The sequence below is a fragment of the Macrotis lagotis genome, chromosome 8 (genome assembly GCF_037893015.1).
Source record: "Macrotis lagotis isolate mMagLag1 chromosome 8, bilby.v1.9.chrom.fasta, whole genome shotgun sequence".
NCBI classification, from domain to species: Eukaryota; Metazoa; Chordata; class Mammalia; order Peramelemorphia; family Peramelidae; genus Macrotis; species Macrotis lagotis.
In genome coordinates, this window is record NC_133665.1 from 161662790 (window position 1) to 161677196 (window position 14407).

The following is a 14407-nucleotide window of genomic DNA, read 5'->3' on the forward strand; positions in this document are numbered from 1 at the left end:
CAGTCAAATGATAAAATGTTAGTGAAGCTCTTTTGAAACCTTGCTTTCAATGAGAATGCATTTTGAGCTGTAAGGGACTGTGGTTGTAATCTAGTACAAGAATCAATAATTATAAATAGACATTTTTTTTATTGCCTATTATGTCAAAGACACTGTACTAAACACTAAAGAGACAGTTAAGAAAAAGGACAGTCTCTGCCCTTAAAGAACTGACAGTCTTCTGGGGAAGACACAACCAAAAAGGAAACTTTAAAGTGTGTGTGTGTGTGGGGGGGGTGTAGATTGTGCCATGATTAAGTAGAACCACTGGTGGGAAATGACTGGAAATTCTGAGCCCTCTGTAAGGGAGTCTTAGGGAGGAGCTTCTTTCTGGGCTCTCCAATGGAGGGATGGGGGGGTTATGAAGGGGGTCCTAACTTAAGAAAGAGAGGCAGCTGAGGATACTGAGAAGGTGCTGAGTACCAAAGCTGAAATAATCTCCATGATAAAAATTCTGGTGATGAATTCATCCTGGAAGAAGTGGGTTAGTGGAGTCAAAACCTAATTGAACATTTTAAAGGTTAAGGAAATCGAGGCTAAGAAAAGTTAAGTTACTTTTTCAGAGTCTTAATCTAGAATAAGAATCTGATGTGAGACTTGAACCCACATATTTCTAGATCTAAATCTAATTTCCTGTCTTCTGCACCACTACTTCCCTGCCTAAGACCCTCATTTTAACTATGAAGAAACAGATTTGGTGCCTTGTCCAACATTGGCAAAAATAAGATTCTAACTCAGATCCTCAGTCAAAATTTAACACTGTATAAATATCTTTTGTTATTAGTACTATTAGTTAACTTTTAGAATTTAATAATAAAATTATCGATAAGAAACTTTTTAAAAAAAAATCATGGCAAAATTGATTTTAAGGAAACAAGTTCTCACTTTCCCCTAGCTGTTAAGTTACAGTTAATTTTCCCTGAAAATAAAATTTTCTAAATGGGGGTGGGGATCAGGGATTTTGGGTCAGTTTTTCTATATATTTCATTTAAATTTTGGCATTATATATACTAGAATATTTTAATAAAATTAAATTGATAATTTTGTGTATTAGGAAAAACTGTTAAATTTTATTTTAAATGTATATGAGGGTATTCCCAAAGTCTTAGCTATTAAAGTTTAATACTTTGCTAATACTTTGGGAATATCCTTGATTTTATTTGCAATATGAAGCACATTTTTGAACATGGCCAAAATTGAGATTTGTTTTGCTTGACCATGCATATTTACTATATGTATTTTGTCGTTGGGTTTTTTTTTAAGTTAGGAGGGAATAGGTGGATGGGAGAAAAAAAAGTCAGTACTCAATATTAGGGACAAATTAATTTTAATAAGTATGTGTTATATCCCTCTGTGTTCATGCATAGTAATTAAGAAGAATCTAAATCAATATGTATGGGAAGAAAAAAATTAAATGAGATAGGTTTTGCTTTTGACCTCATACCTGTTTCTAATTTAAATTTTATTCTTTCTGGGTAAACATATAATATAATTTTCCTTGTTTGGATTCGACATTGATATTTTACACATAAGTGTTTCATTTTTAGAACCCTATTTTCAGTCTCCATCAACATAAAAATTAACATACTACTTGGTATCCCAAAAGTCTTAGTTCAGTTTTTTAAGCTTTTAAATCTTAAAATGGCACAGACTATGTTAAGGGTAAGGGGAGAAAAGGAGGAACAGTATGTATGTACCAAAAAACACTGCTGTCTGTCAGGAAGAGATACATAGATTAAAATCTGGCACCTGCCCTCAGGAGGCCTATAGTCTGATGCAGTATATCAAGAAGCACTAATAAAATGAAAAAAAAAAAATACATTTTACTTTTAATATATATATATATATATATGATTTGTGTTATGTGTTTATGTATGTGTATATGACTTTTAATAAAGTTTTGACCCCCCAAGTAAAGAAGTTAATCTTTTAGCTAACATGTTAAAATCTTTTCAAAATTAAATACATCTTTGTCTCTCCCTGACCTTGTCAGTATTTCAGAAGTTGTACTTTTTCTTACCATAGACACCAAGATTTTTACTTTCTAGCCATATTTTCCTGGACAAATGTAATTCTAAAGCAATTCAAGGAAAATGTGTCCTTTCATTCACTTTTTCATTTCCTCCATTGTCCCTTTTATAACAGGGTATAAAGAAGCAAAGGGGGATGTAATTTTAAAATTATTTTTTGGGGTGGCTAGGTGGCACAGTGGATAGAGCACTGGCTCTGGAGTCAGGAGGACCAGAGTTCAAATCCAGCCTCAGACACTTAATAATTACCTAGCTGTGTGGCCTTTGGGCAAGGCACTTAACTCCATTGCCTTGCAAAAAACCTAAAAAAAAATAATTTTCCCCCTAATAAGTTTTTTTTAAGATGTATTCCTTAAAGGGTTCCCCTTCAGAGGTTGATCTAGCATTGCCTGCTAAAACTGTAAATGAAATCAGAAAATTTGGGAAAACGGACTCTATAACATTCTAACTGAATAGGATTTTTTAAAAAATCAGTCCATTTTCTGGATTCCCTTCCTAGCAGTTCCAACCTATTCCAGCCTCCCACCTTCAACAAAGCACTATTTAATAAGAATTTCTATTGGGGGGAGGATGCTTTTCATGTTAAAAAAAAAGTATTCAAATATGCATCATTAGAGACCCACCTGACAGATCCCTAAGAGCAAAAGCCAACCCCAGTAGAGAAGTAGCCATCAAAGGATATAAATCAGCAGTTTCCAAAAGAATATTCAGCAAACTCTTAGCAACCATGTGAAAGAAGCTATCAGTTTTCTAATAATTAGAAAAATGAAAATCAAAATAAACCTAAGGACTCATTTCACACCCCAAAATGTACAAAGTTACAAAATATAGGTATATATATGGGGGAGGGTATAGAGACAAACACAGTAATGAATTATTGGTAGAGCAGTTTGCAATAATTTAATTTAAAATTAAACAAGATAATATTTTAAAGCACTTTGCAAACTTTAAATTTTTCTATGAATGCTAGTTAAAAAATTAAGTGACTAAAATGTGCATGTTTTTAACCTTAAATTCTACAGCTATGCACATCCCACAAGGAGGTCATTGACAAAAAGGAACCCCTATGTGTGCCAGAATAATGTCATTCCTTTTTTTGTGGTACTGAAGAACTAGGAAGGAAGCAGATACTTCTCAATTAGAAAATAGCTAAACAAATGGTGGTAAAAGAGTTTAATGGAATATTGATGTGACGACTACAGAGAAACTTACTTAGATGGACTGATGCAGAATGAAGTAAGCAGAGCCAAGAAAATAGTACAGACCAGAGGCGTCAAACTGAGGCCCATAGAATTCTGGAAAGTGAGCCAGAAGTGGATTAAAATATAATTGGAAAATGTTTAACAGAATAAAATGAAAATTCAATGCAACATAAATGTTAATTATCTAAGACAATTTGAAGCCCTTTAGATTTGAGTTTGACACCACAAATATAGACACTAGTTAAATCAGTGCACAAGGGAAAAAATAATCACAGGATCTGATAAGGATGTTATGAAATTATAAAGAATAAATTGACCTCAAAGGAGAAAGAGGAAAATGTCTCTTCTTGTTTCTTTTCAGAGTTGAGAAGCTCCAGGGATAGGCTATACTGCACTCATAGCATCAGATCTTTTTTAATGTATTGTTAAATTTTGCTGACTTTTTTCCTGTTTTAAAAAAATCTTTGCAAAAGATGACTTTGACTTGGGGCAGCTAGGTGGCGCAGTGGATAGAGCACTGGCCCTGGAGTCGGGAGTACCTGAGTTCAAATGCTGCCTCAGATACTTCATAATTAACCTGTGTGGCCTTGGGCAAGCCACTTAACCCCATTGCCTCACAAAAACTTTTAAAAAAAATGACTTTGAGAAGTGAAAGAACAGAGGGGAAAGTTGAAGCAAAATATAAACCAAAGCTATCAATGAAATTGATTATAAATAAACCTGTACAATATAGAGTTGTCCACAACTCCTAGGCCTTTGTTAAGACTAGTCATCCCTATGAAGATTAGCTCTGTTAAAACTGTAATAAGTTTTGATCTATACTCACTATGAAATGAAGGTGCCTCAGTGAGCTATGAATAACATATTAGAACAATTTCTTATTCATTCTCTGGGATTTTTTTACAATTAAATATGTTAACAAAAAAAAACCCCTCACCTCCAAACACCATGTTAAATCATTTAAATTTAATTTTCAGCTATAAATCTGACTGTACAGAACTCATATTGTTTTTTTAAACAATCTCAGCTTAACAGTAGAAGCACAGTGGGATAAATAGAAAATTATATGCAATTTTGAACTATTGATATTAATTTTTTATCTTGATTAAATAGTTTAGCCTACTGATATTTTTTTTTAAAAAGCCCTGTTAACATTCTAGAGAGGGGTAAAAATAACGATAGTTGGTTAGACTTCAACTGATGCTTGAAATTTTGCATATTGAGAATATACCAGTATTACTCCAGTAATCTAAATGGTCTTGAATGTTCCTTTATTCTCTTGTTTCTCAGTAATCTAAAAAAGAATGTGTATCTTCCCATCATATCTCTCTTTAGGTTAAGGGCAAGATGTGGTAACTTTCATTCCTTGTGCTTAGTGGATTTACTTCTCTTTCAAAGGCTCTCATAGTATCTCCTTGCTATTGTAATTAATGTGTCCCAATAGCCAAGCGAATTGACCTCATCATCATTATTTCAGTCCTGCTTTGTATGAAAAGCATCAGTGCCTTGGCATACTGACTCTCTACATAATTTTTCCCTTTCTTTCAGGAAATTATTTCCTTAATTCAAGGGCAAGGTATCTTGCTAGGATCCTCAGATTGTTAAAAGATTGTAGGAAACAGTGATTGTTAGACTATAGTTGTTTTTACATTTAAAAAAATCAGATTCTCTGGTTGAATTTTATCATGTTCTCTATAGGGTGGATTAAATGCTGTCTTAAAATCAGAAAAGAAGAACACATTATATTTGCCCACATATAGATGAGAAATTGTTTCAATGGGTTTATGTAGCTTGTTGAGTGTGACTGAAATAGAAATCCCTGTTAACCCTTGTTATCCAGAATCTAAGCAAGTTAGCTTGACTTCCTAAGTTCTGAGCCTTAGTAGGGCTAAAAGCAGTTCGGTTGCATACTAGGGTTGACACCACTTTGCTGCCCTAAGGAGGGTTGAACTGGTTCAGATTGGAGATAGAGTAAGTCAAAACATCTGGGCAGATCAGAAAAGAGATCGGGTCTGTGAATGACCATTGTATCTCCATCTGGGGAAGATAGGGAGACCCAGTCTCAAAATAGCAATAATAATGATGAGCTGATATCATAATAATAACAATATTAATAGTAGAGCTTATTTACTTATGTGGTCATAGTATAGTTAAACTTCAAGTTGAGGGTATAGCCAAGCCAGTGGACCACGCGGCATACAGCCTCAGTGATCAAAGAAATGTGCATGAGTAGAAAACATAGCTCTCAAATGTTATTATTTTTACATTGTATTGGATGGAATCTAAGGTTATGGAAACCAGTGCAAAAGTAATTTATTGGAAAGAAGTCTGAATGCAGAAATCTAATAGAGGAAAATATTTTAGAATAAGGTTCATCAGTGAGTGCAGCGGCTACATTTCCCTCAGCACCACATGGACTGGATCAAAGCATCTTATGACTTGGATCAGTGCAGCCAAATCATTACGTATTGATTGGAATCCTGCAGAAGGATTAACCCCTTAACATTCATAAGAAAATTTCCTGTAACCCTTGGTTTGAGCAGTTTGAAAATCTGAACCTTCTTCCCAGTCTAAAATGGCTAATAGTCCTCTCTGACCCACTGGTATTTCTCAGTTCTTTAATCGCACATTTGCCCATTGTATTGAATTCTGCATTGGAAAACATTTAGTGACACCATTTGACTATATGAAAGCCCCATGAGCTTGCAGGAGAAGAAAAGAACTTAATAATATGCTGTAGAGAAAACCTAGTGTTAGGATATCAAAATTAAGTAGGGATTTCTTGAAGTTTTTGATTATTATATAAATTACAACATTTTCAGTTCTCGATATTTTAAGAATCTGCAGAGTTGTAAATGGACAGCTTTTCATCTGAATGAGGTTTAACTGAGAGTGTGTAATGTTAATAAATTTCTCCTAAAAAAAAATTACCCACCGTGGCATTGAAAAACCTGTCAGATGATTTTGTATCAAGGTGTACAGCCTTACATTTTGCTACATACATTTTCATACAACTTCACTGCACCATTTTTGAATAAAATAAAAATCATAAGTAGGGGAAGAATTTTTTTTTAGTTAAAAATAGCATAGCTTATGTCATATGTTTGATTCTTTATGTCTTTGCTGATTGGAATAATGTAAAGAAAATATATTACATTATGTTTCCTTGTCTTGGCTTCTTTCAGTTTATCCCATGAGGATCACCCCCATAGCCACCCACTCTATGGACATGGTGTATGCAAGTGGCCCGGTTGTGAAGCAGTGTGTGAAGATTTCCAATCATTTCTAAAGTAAGAATGATTTTGGTCATTATCTACCTTTTTATATAAGTATGCCCTCTCATTTTCTATGGTCTCCTTCCTGAAAATGAATTTCAATAGAAGACAGAGCCTCCCTCCCCCCCCCCCCACCCCACCCCACTCAAGAGAGTACAAACTCATGAGGGAAAATTCAGCATTTGTCAAGCTGTATCCATAGTTAGGATATTCTGATGGGAAAAACAAATGGCTAAAAGTTGGGAAACCTGAGTTTCAATTATTGAAATGAACTTGCTTACCTTCCCAATCCCAAACAAGTTAGCTAAAATTCTCTGCCTTAATTTCTTCTTATGTTAAATTCCTATGGAGAATTAGCCATTCCATATTGTTTATTCCTAGGATTTTTTTCCTCTTTTTTTTTTATTATGCATTCATAATGAACTCATATAATCAGGATTAAGAGAATCTAGGAAAAAAAAAGAAAACTAGTAGCAACTTTTGTTTGTCCTTATATGAGATTATAATCATTTTGGTACAATTAATTGGTAGAATTTTGGCCAAAATAATTAAGACTTTCTCTTTGTCTGCCAATAAGCTTTTTACAAAAAAAATGTGAAGAAGTCTCCATGGCATGAAATGTCCTCAGCCTCTTTTTCTTCTTGCACATTGATAGTTGACTATTTTAAGGTGTTCTAAAACATTACTTTTCCCTTTGAATAAGAATTGGAGTAAATTTCACTAATTATTTTTCAGAGCTACCATGTTTATTTTCTCTGAGATTGAAGTGGAAGTCCATCAGAGCTTTATTTCACTAGCACTCCCCAGAAACAGAGCCTCATATTCTTTTTAATTTCAAAATGTGTTTAAATGAATCATTCAATATAGATTACAACATATAAAACTGCATACATGTACACACACATACAGATACACACAGATAGCAAGAGATTCAGCTTCAACACAGCACTCTACACAAGGTCTTTCCTCATCCTCCCCAATAGTTAGATCCTTTCTTCCTAAATGATTTGGTTTGCATTTCTTTTGTACCCACTTAGGCATGTTATCTCCTTGAGATCAGGATTATTTCAATTGGTCTTTGAATCCTAGTGAAAATCACAGAGTCTAGTGCTTAATAAATGTGTTTTGATTGATTTATGCATTCAGTGTTTAGTGCTAATAGGTTGGACTTGCACTGATATCTAAATGGCACTAGAGATGCTTCAGGTCCTCATGGCTGGATTTTGAATTTCTTCTACTGGTTCTCTGTGCAGCATTAGAGATTCTTCATTGCCTCTGGGAATGAACCTCCCCAAACTTCACTAGACTAATCTACTTGCAGGCCATACTCATAAACTTTTCCAATCGAGTGGACGGATGACCTGCTAGTGTTTTCATCCCAATGGCAAAACAATATGGAGAAACAGAGTAGGATTTTAGTATCGGGCTTCCATCAGAAAAGTTTGGGTTTTGCTTCTGATAGCTGGCAGCTTTCTGACCCTGGGCAAGTCATCTAACCTCTTGGTGTTTAACTATTACCTTATAATTATAGTGTAGGGCTCAACCAGCATTGGTAGATGATGTTTCCTTATCCTGAAGTGTCCCTTTCGAAATGAAATCACAGTTGGGGCGGCTAGGTGGCATAGTGGATAAAGCACCGGCCTTGGAGTCAGGAGTACCTGGGTTCAAATCCGGTCTCAGACACTTAATAATTACCTAGCTGTGTGGCCTTGGACAAGCCACTTAACCCCATTTGCCTTGAAAAAACCTAAAAAAAAAAAAAAAAAAAAAAGGAATGAAATCACAGATCTGAACCTGTCCCTATGAATAAAGGCCAGTTACCAGCCAGCCTTTTTTTTTTCCTTTAGAGATGATGCCCCCTCCCTTCTTAGGATCAGAGAGGGAACAGATAGCTAGTTCACATAACTAAATATTTGTCACTCTAAACTTTATATTGTATAAAGTTATCCATTTTAGTGAACTTCAGAATTTTAATAAAGGTTCTCTTCAGTATTTCCAACATTACATAATCTATGAATAGTTTTTTTGAAAAAAGTTTTTGCCTAATTAACGCTGGGGTATTTTGTGGGCATTCTGTTGTTGTTGTGTTGTTTGAATTGATCTAATCCTGTGATTTCACTAATGAAGGAAATTTGCCATGAGGAAATATCCTCAACCAATATAGATCAGTATATGGTCTTCATTTTAGTTTTCAGAGAGTAGTCTGGCATACTTCGAAGCTAAATGATGTCCCCAGGGCCAGACAAATGGTTTGAATTATAGGTTAGACTTGAACTCAGGTCTTCCTGACTTAGTTGCTCCATGATGCCTTTTTTTTTTTTTACTTAATTTACAGAAAAGGAGTCAGTGTTGCAAACACAATTCTATTAGGTGGCTAAAATGTATTTTTTTGTTTGTTTTTATGAAAGTCATCATGTGCCCAGTTGAACTTGGGCTACAAAGTTTCACTTTCTTTTTTGTGATTAATCAAGCCAAAATGAATGTACATATTTCATTATTTTGCATTTTATAATGTGGGAATCTTCAACTTATTTGTGTCATGGACACCTTTGGTGTCTGGCAAGGCTTGGGGATCCCTTCTTAGAATCATGTTTCAAATAACTAAAGGAAATCAATTTTATGGAAATAGTTACCATTTTAAAAAAAATCATGAACCATAGATTAAGAACTTATTTTAATATTTTTGTAGATGAATTCTTGATTAGAGATTATATACAATATCAATTGTATCAATTTTATGGTTCCTCAAGTTTAACAAAATTCCTCCCTCCCAACAATCTTGGGACCTGGGAGGTTTAATTATTTTTGTTTCCATTTTGCCATTGAGAAATCTGGGACCAATAGTATGACTCCCTAAATTGCTTTTTGTCACAAGCTAGAAAGTATCTGAGGTGAAATTCAAACCCAAGGCTTCTAAATATAAAAACCAGCACTTAAGGACAAAACAATGTCTCAAAGTGTTGCTAGGCATTAGTATTCATTATCACTGATAATATGTTCTAAATAGAGGAATGGTCTTTTGCAGTCACTTGATTCTGTTTAATATCTTTGCTTTTATAAATGTGCTGATAGCAGTCTAAGTTTAAATTCCCCCCCCTTTAACTATTCATCTAATTGTATTTTTATAATATGGAAAAATTGGACAAGGATGAGTCTTGAATTCCTGAATTTCCTGTAGGTTGTATTGCTAGGAGGATGGGTGACTTTAATCACAGCAAGTTCTGACTTTTGTATGAAAGTTTCCTCATTTTTTTTGTTAATGACCACTCTATCCTTGAATATGGCAATTTTCTGATCAGAAGGAAGGAGACCAATTTTTTCCATTTGCATTTTGTGATGCTTTAAGCTGTAATGATGTCAGTGCGCTATGCCTGTCTTATTTGCTTAGACGAACCAGTGCTTGGGGAATTCTTAAGTGGTAGTAACCGCCATGAAATATCAGAAAAAGAAATGTTTCTGACACCACATCTGCTTTGAAGCCCATGTGGGGAACATCACAACTGGCACTAAACATCTTATCAAGGTGAACATGTAGTCACCTGCAGAGGTGTGTGTGTGTGTGTGTGTGTGTGTGTGTGTGTGTGTGTGTGTGTGTGTGTTTTATTTTGTTTATAGCTGTACCTAGGATGTGATAAACATTGTACTAGAAGCTCTTTGACTATCTAGACCTACTTCATAATTTGCTTTACAAAGCCTAAGCTTAATGAACAGATCAGTGGCCATCTGATCCAATTATAACATATATACATATATATATATGCTATATATCCAATAATATAATATATATCTCATTATAATATGTCTCACAAGTGAAAGTTCAACCTCTGCCCAAAGACTCCAAGGAGAAGGGACCCACCACCTTTCTTGATAGCTCTAAATGTTAGGAAGTTTTTCCCTCTTTGCAGCTTCTACATTGCTCATGGATCTTCCACACGACAAACCTTCAAATACTTGAAGATAAATATCATGTCCGCCTGGAGTCTTCCTGTCTACAGTCTAAACCTCTTGAATTCTTACAACCAATCCTGAAATAATTCACCATCTTCTTTGCTACCATCTAGACTTTCTCTAGCTTATCAATTTCCTTCTTCAACTAAGGAGTCCAAAATTCAATACAATACAGTGGAGGGCTAATGGGGACAGAGAATAGGAAAAGCATCACCTCTTTATTCCTCTCCTTACCTCTCTTCATGAAACCCTAGACCACATTCTCTTCTTGAACTGGTGAAATTGCATTGGTTTCAGTGAGCTTGCCATTACACTGAAACTCCTAGATCTTTTTCAAAACAATTACTATCTAATCAGGTGTCTCCAGTCATGTACATGTGAAGGGAATTTTTTGTATCCAACTCGAAGATTCTTCATTTTCATATTGAATTTCATTTTGTTAAGATCATCTCTCTAGCTTTTGATGATCCTTTTAGAGTCTGACTGTCATCCCTTGTGTTAGGTATCTCTCCCAGCTTTGTGTTATCCAGTCTTGCTGAGGAAGCTATCTATAACTTTAACCAAGTCACTGATCTCAGAGGTTTTTAACATTGGCCTGGCCTTTCTGACTCATTACTCCAATGGAATGTAAGTTTAAATATAGTGTCTGGCTTGTTTTTTGCCTTTATATTCCCCAGCAAGATGCAGGGTGAATGGCATCTGGGGTGGGCATGGGGTAGGAAAGCCTAATATGATTTTCTCTGATGTAGTGAATTCTCTGGGAGGAAACTCACATGCTATTGCTCCACTGCTTAGTCCTAAAGAGTTTACTAGGGCTTAACAATTTATGTAACTTGGTAAGGGTGCTGTGGATAGAGCAAGTGGTCCTGGAGTCAGGAGGTCCGGAGTTCAAATCCAGTCCCAGATATGTAATATTTGCTTGTCTATGTGACCTTGGGGAAGTCATTTAACCACATTGCCTTGCCAAAAAACAATTTATGTAACTTGCCCAGGATCATGTAACCTCTATGTGTCAGAAGCACTTCTTGAATCCATATCTTTTGACTGGATGAATAGATTATCAACCATTACCATGGATAAGACATATAGTAAGTCTTTAAAATGTACTTTTTAGATAAAATATATTTTTCTTTTTAATCTATTGGCGTCTAAAATGGCCTTTTTCCAGCTCTGTTTTTCACACTTGCTGATTCTTATTTTCTGGAAGACAATAAATTTTGATTTTCTTAGACATTTAACTTTACCTTTCTCTGCCCCAAAGAAGAGAGAACAGAGAGTCCTAACACCTCTTTTCTAAAAAAGGAATATTTAAGGAGCAGAGGAAGCATCCTTCAATTCTTAGGTTTCAGAGAAATGAGAGGTCTTGAAGTGTAATATTGGAGGTTTTTTTGACTATTTGTTAAAATATATTTAGTGAGAAAACTCCCATCATGATTAGATAGATAGATAGATAGATAGATAGATAGCTTTGGAAGCTATAAAATCTGACTTTGTTAAACCTTTGATTTTCTCATTTGTAATTCATTCCAAATTTTGTTTAAAGTCTCTTATTTATTCATATATACATATATAAGTTATTCATATTTATTTACTAGAAAAAAAGGTGGCACGGTATATTTACTGGGCCTGGAATTCAGAAGATTCATCTCCTGATGTTCAGTTCTGGCCTCAGATACTTACTAACTATATGACCCTGGGCAAGTCACTTAACACTGCTTACCTCCTCTGTGAAATGAACTGGAGAAAGAAATGACTAACCATTCCATATCTTTGCCAAGCAATTTCCAAATGGGATCACAAAGAGTCAGACATGACTGAAACAGCTGAACAAGGACAGCATATTCTTTTGGTTATATTGTCTTGGTAGCTCTTCTCCAAACTTACTACCACTCTTGCTAGTAAAATGAAGTTGTTAAAGTGGCCCTCCATAAGTTATTTAAAATGAAAGTTTCTGCCAGTAAAATACCACCATTAAAAAGGAGGAGGGGAGAAAAGAAGCAGGGGAAAAAAACAGTATTTCCAGGTCTAAAAATATGATTCATTTTTCCCCTCCTGAAGAAGAGAAATATCATAACTGTTGGTAAATCAAAAACAGAGATTTGACACTCTTCTGTGATCATTCTGTAGTGTTTGTTCCTAAGGTGAGATACACCACAGGGCCCTTGATTTCAAAGATAAATACTGTACAAATAACAATCCTGGTTGTCTTTCACTCACAGTCAACAGGAGGATACTTATCAGAACCAGCAGATACATAGTCTCACATGCATATTATTTCCCTATTTCTTTCAAAATAAGTTGCATTTTAGTGTGGGTTGGGTTTTTTTTTAATCTGTCAACCATGCTTTTTCATGTGCTGGTTGTATCAGTTAGAGCTAACTGCTATCAGCAGGTGCTTGTGCTAACTCTCTTGAAACAGTTATATACCTCATTGCATGGAATATTCAGTTAACATAAAAACAAAAACAAGTCCATTGGCATCACTGTGGTACAAAAAACTTTAGCCATATTGCCTTCCTGCTTCCTGTTCTCAGACTGGAACCTCCCTCCAATATCAAAGATAGTACCTAAAACATCAAGAAGGTTACTGGTTTAAGGCTTAAAATTTTTCTTTTTGGAAGAATGTTCATCCAAATCCTTTGGGAAGATTGAAAATATATTTGGAGACCTGTCTCTCTCATGTTTTTTTCTGTCTAACATAGCTGGAAGATAGGACCTGGGTCTCACTTCCCATAAATATCAGTTCTTATTGTGTTCTTCAACAAAAGGTATATTTTATCCAGTTTTCCTATGCAGACATTGACACTAAGAAATGAAAAGTGTTCCATACTTAAAAATTCCATCTTTTATGAGGAATAGGAAAATTTGAGTCCTTTCTCATGGGGGGGGGGAGAGGAGAAATAGCTGGGATTATATCTGCGTTTTGAAAACAGAATCATACATTGCAGATTGGCTCCTTAATTCCTCATTTTATTTTCATATGCCACATATTCACCTGTAAGACTTTTCAACATCTAATAGGGGACAGCTGAATAAATCTTGATAATGGAACAGTTGCCCCTTTAGGGACAGAGCTCAAGAGCTGGGAATGATGTTGGGAGCTTCTTTGTAATTGGGCTTCTTGAGAATTTAACTTTAAGAAACCAAAGAGTTTAATGGGAAAGAAAGGACTAAGTAGACTCCGTCATGTTTTCACAAGTGTTTTTATCATGGTCACATCTTGTTTACTTTAGTTGCCTGCCTAAAACTACTTGGAACATGTTAAAAAAACATTTCAAGAAAGCCTCTACAAAGAGGCTTTTGTTGAGCTGCAACTGTGAGTCTGCACAGCTCACAAAGGTGTTAACTTTCAACCCCTTAAGCACTTCCACATGAAATTCCAGCAACGGTGTTTGTGGTTTTGGAAAAACAAAGTGTATGTTAAAGAAACCAGGTATATGCTAATACATGTTGAAGTAGGCCGGAAATCATAAATTGTTTGAAACCCATTAATTGCTATCATTTGCATGTCAGAATGTGCTGAAGTAAAATTGCCTAACTGTACAACATACTTTTGACCAAATAAAGAGGTCAAAAAACTACTTAGACAGCCATCTATACACACAACACCATTATGTGTGTCTATGTATGGATAGATGTGGACCCATATAGCTATAAGCAAAGGGAATATGGTATTACATACCATACATATGGAAAACCGAATTCCTATGTTTAAATCAAAATCATAATATTTGGGGGCAACACATTTCATAGTATGGGTAACAAATGATAAGTGCTTTTTTCAACATAGAATTGGTTTAAAATTATGGTATATGATGATTCAAGATAATCTGACCAGCTTTACTGTTTTGTCATGGATACTAGCTTAAAATCTGGACCCTGCTGGGTTTTTTTTTCCTTATTAACCTTTCTG

At 35.0% G+C, this 14407-nt stretch overlaps 1 protein-coding gene across 21 annotated transcripts in view; it reads left to right on the forward strand.

Moving 5' to 3' along the window:
• The window catches only part of FOXP1 (forkhead box P1), a 671450-nt gene that overhangs the window by 607532 nt on the left and 49511 nt on the right, over positions 1–14407 (forward strand). For all 21 annotated transcript variants that reach the window (XM_074198735.1, XM_074198737.1, XM_074198738.1 and 18 more), the window contains one exon: positions 6457–6561. In XM_074198735.1, coding sequence (XP_074054836.1) covers positions 6457–6561 — 105 coding nt within the window. The remainder of the gene's footprint in view (positions 1–6456; positions 6562–14407) is intronic.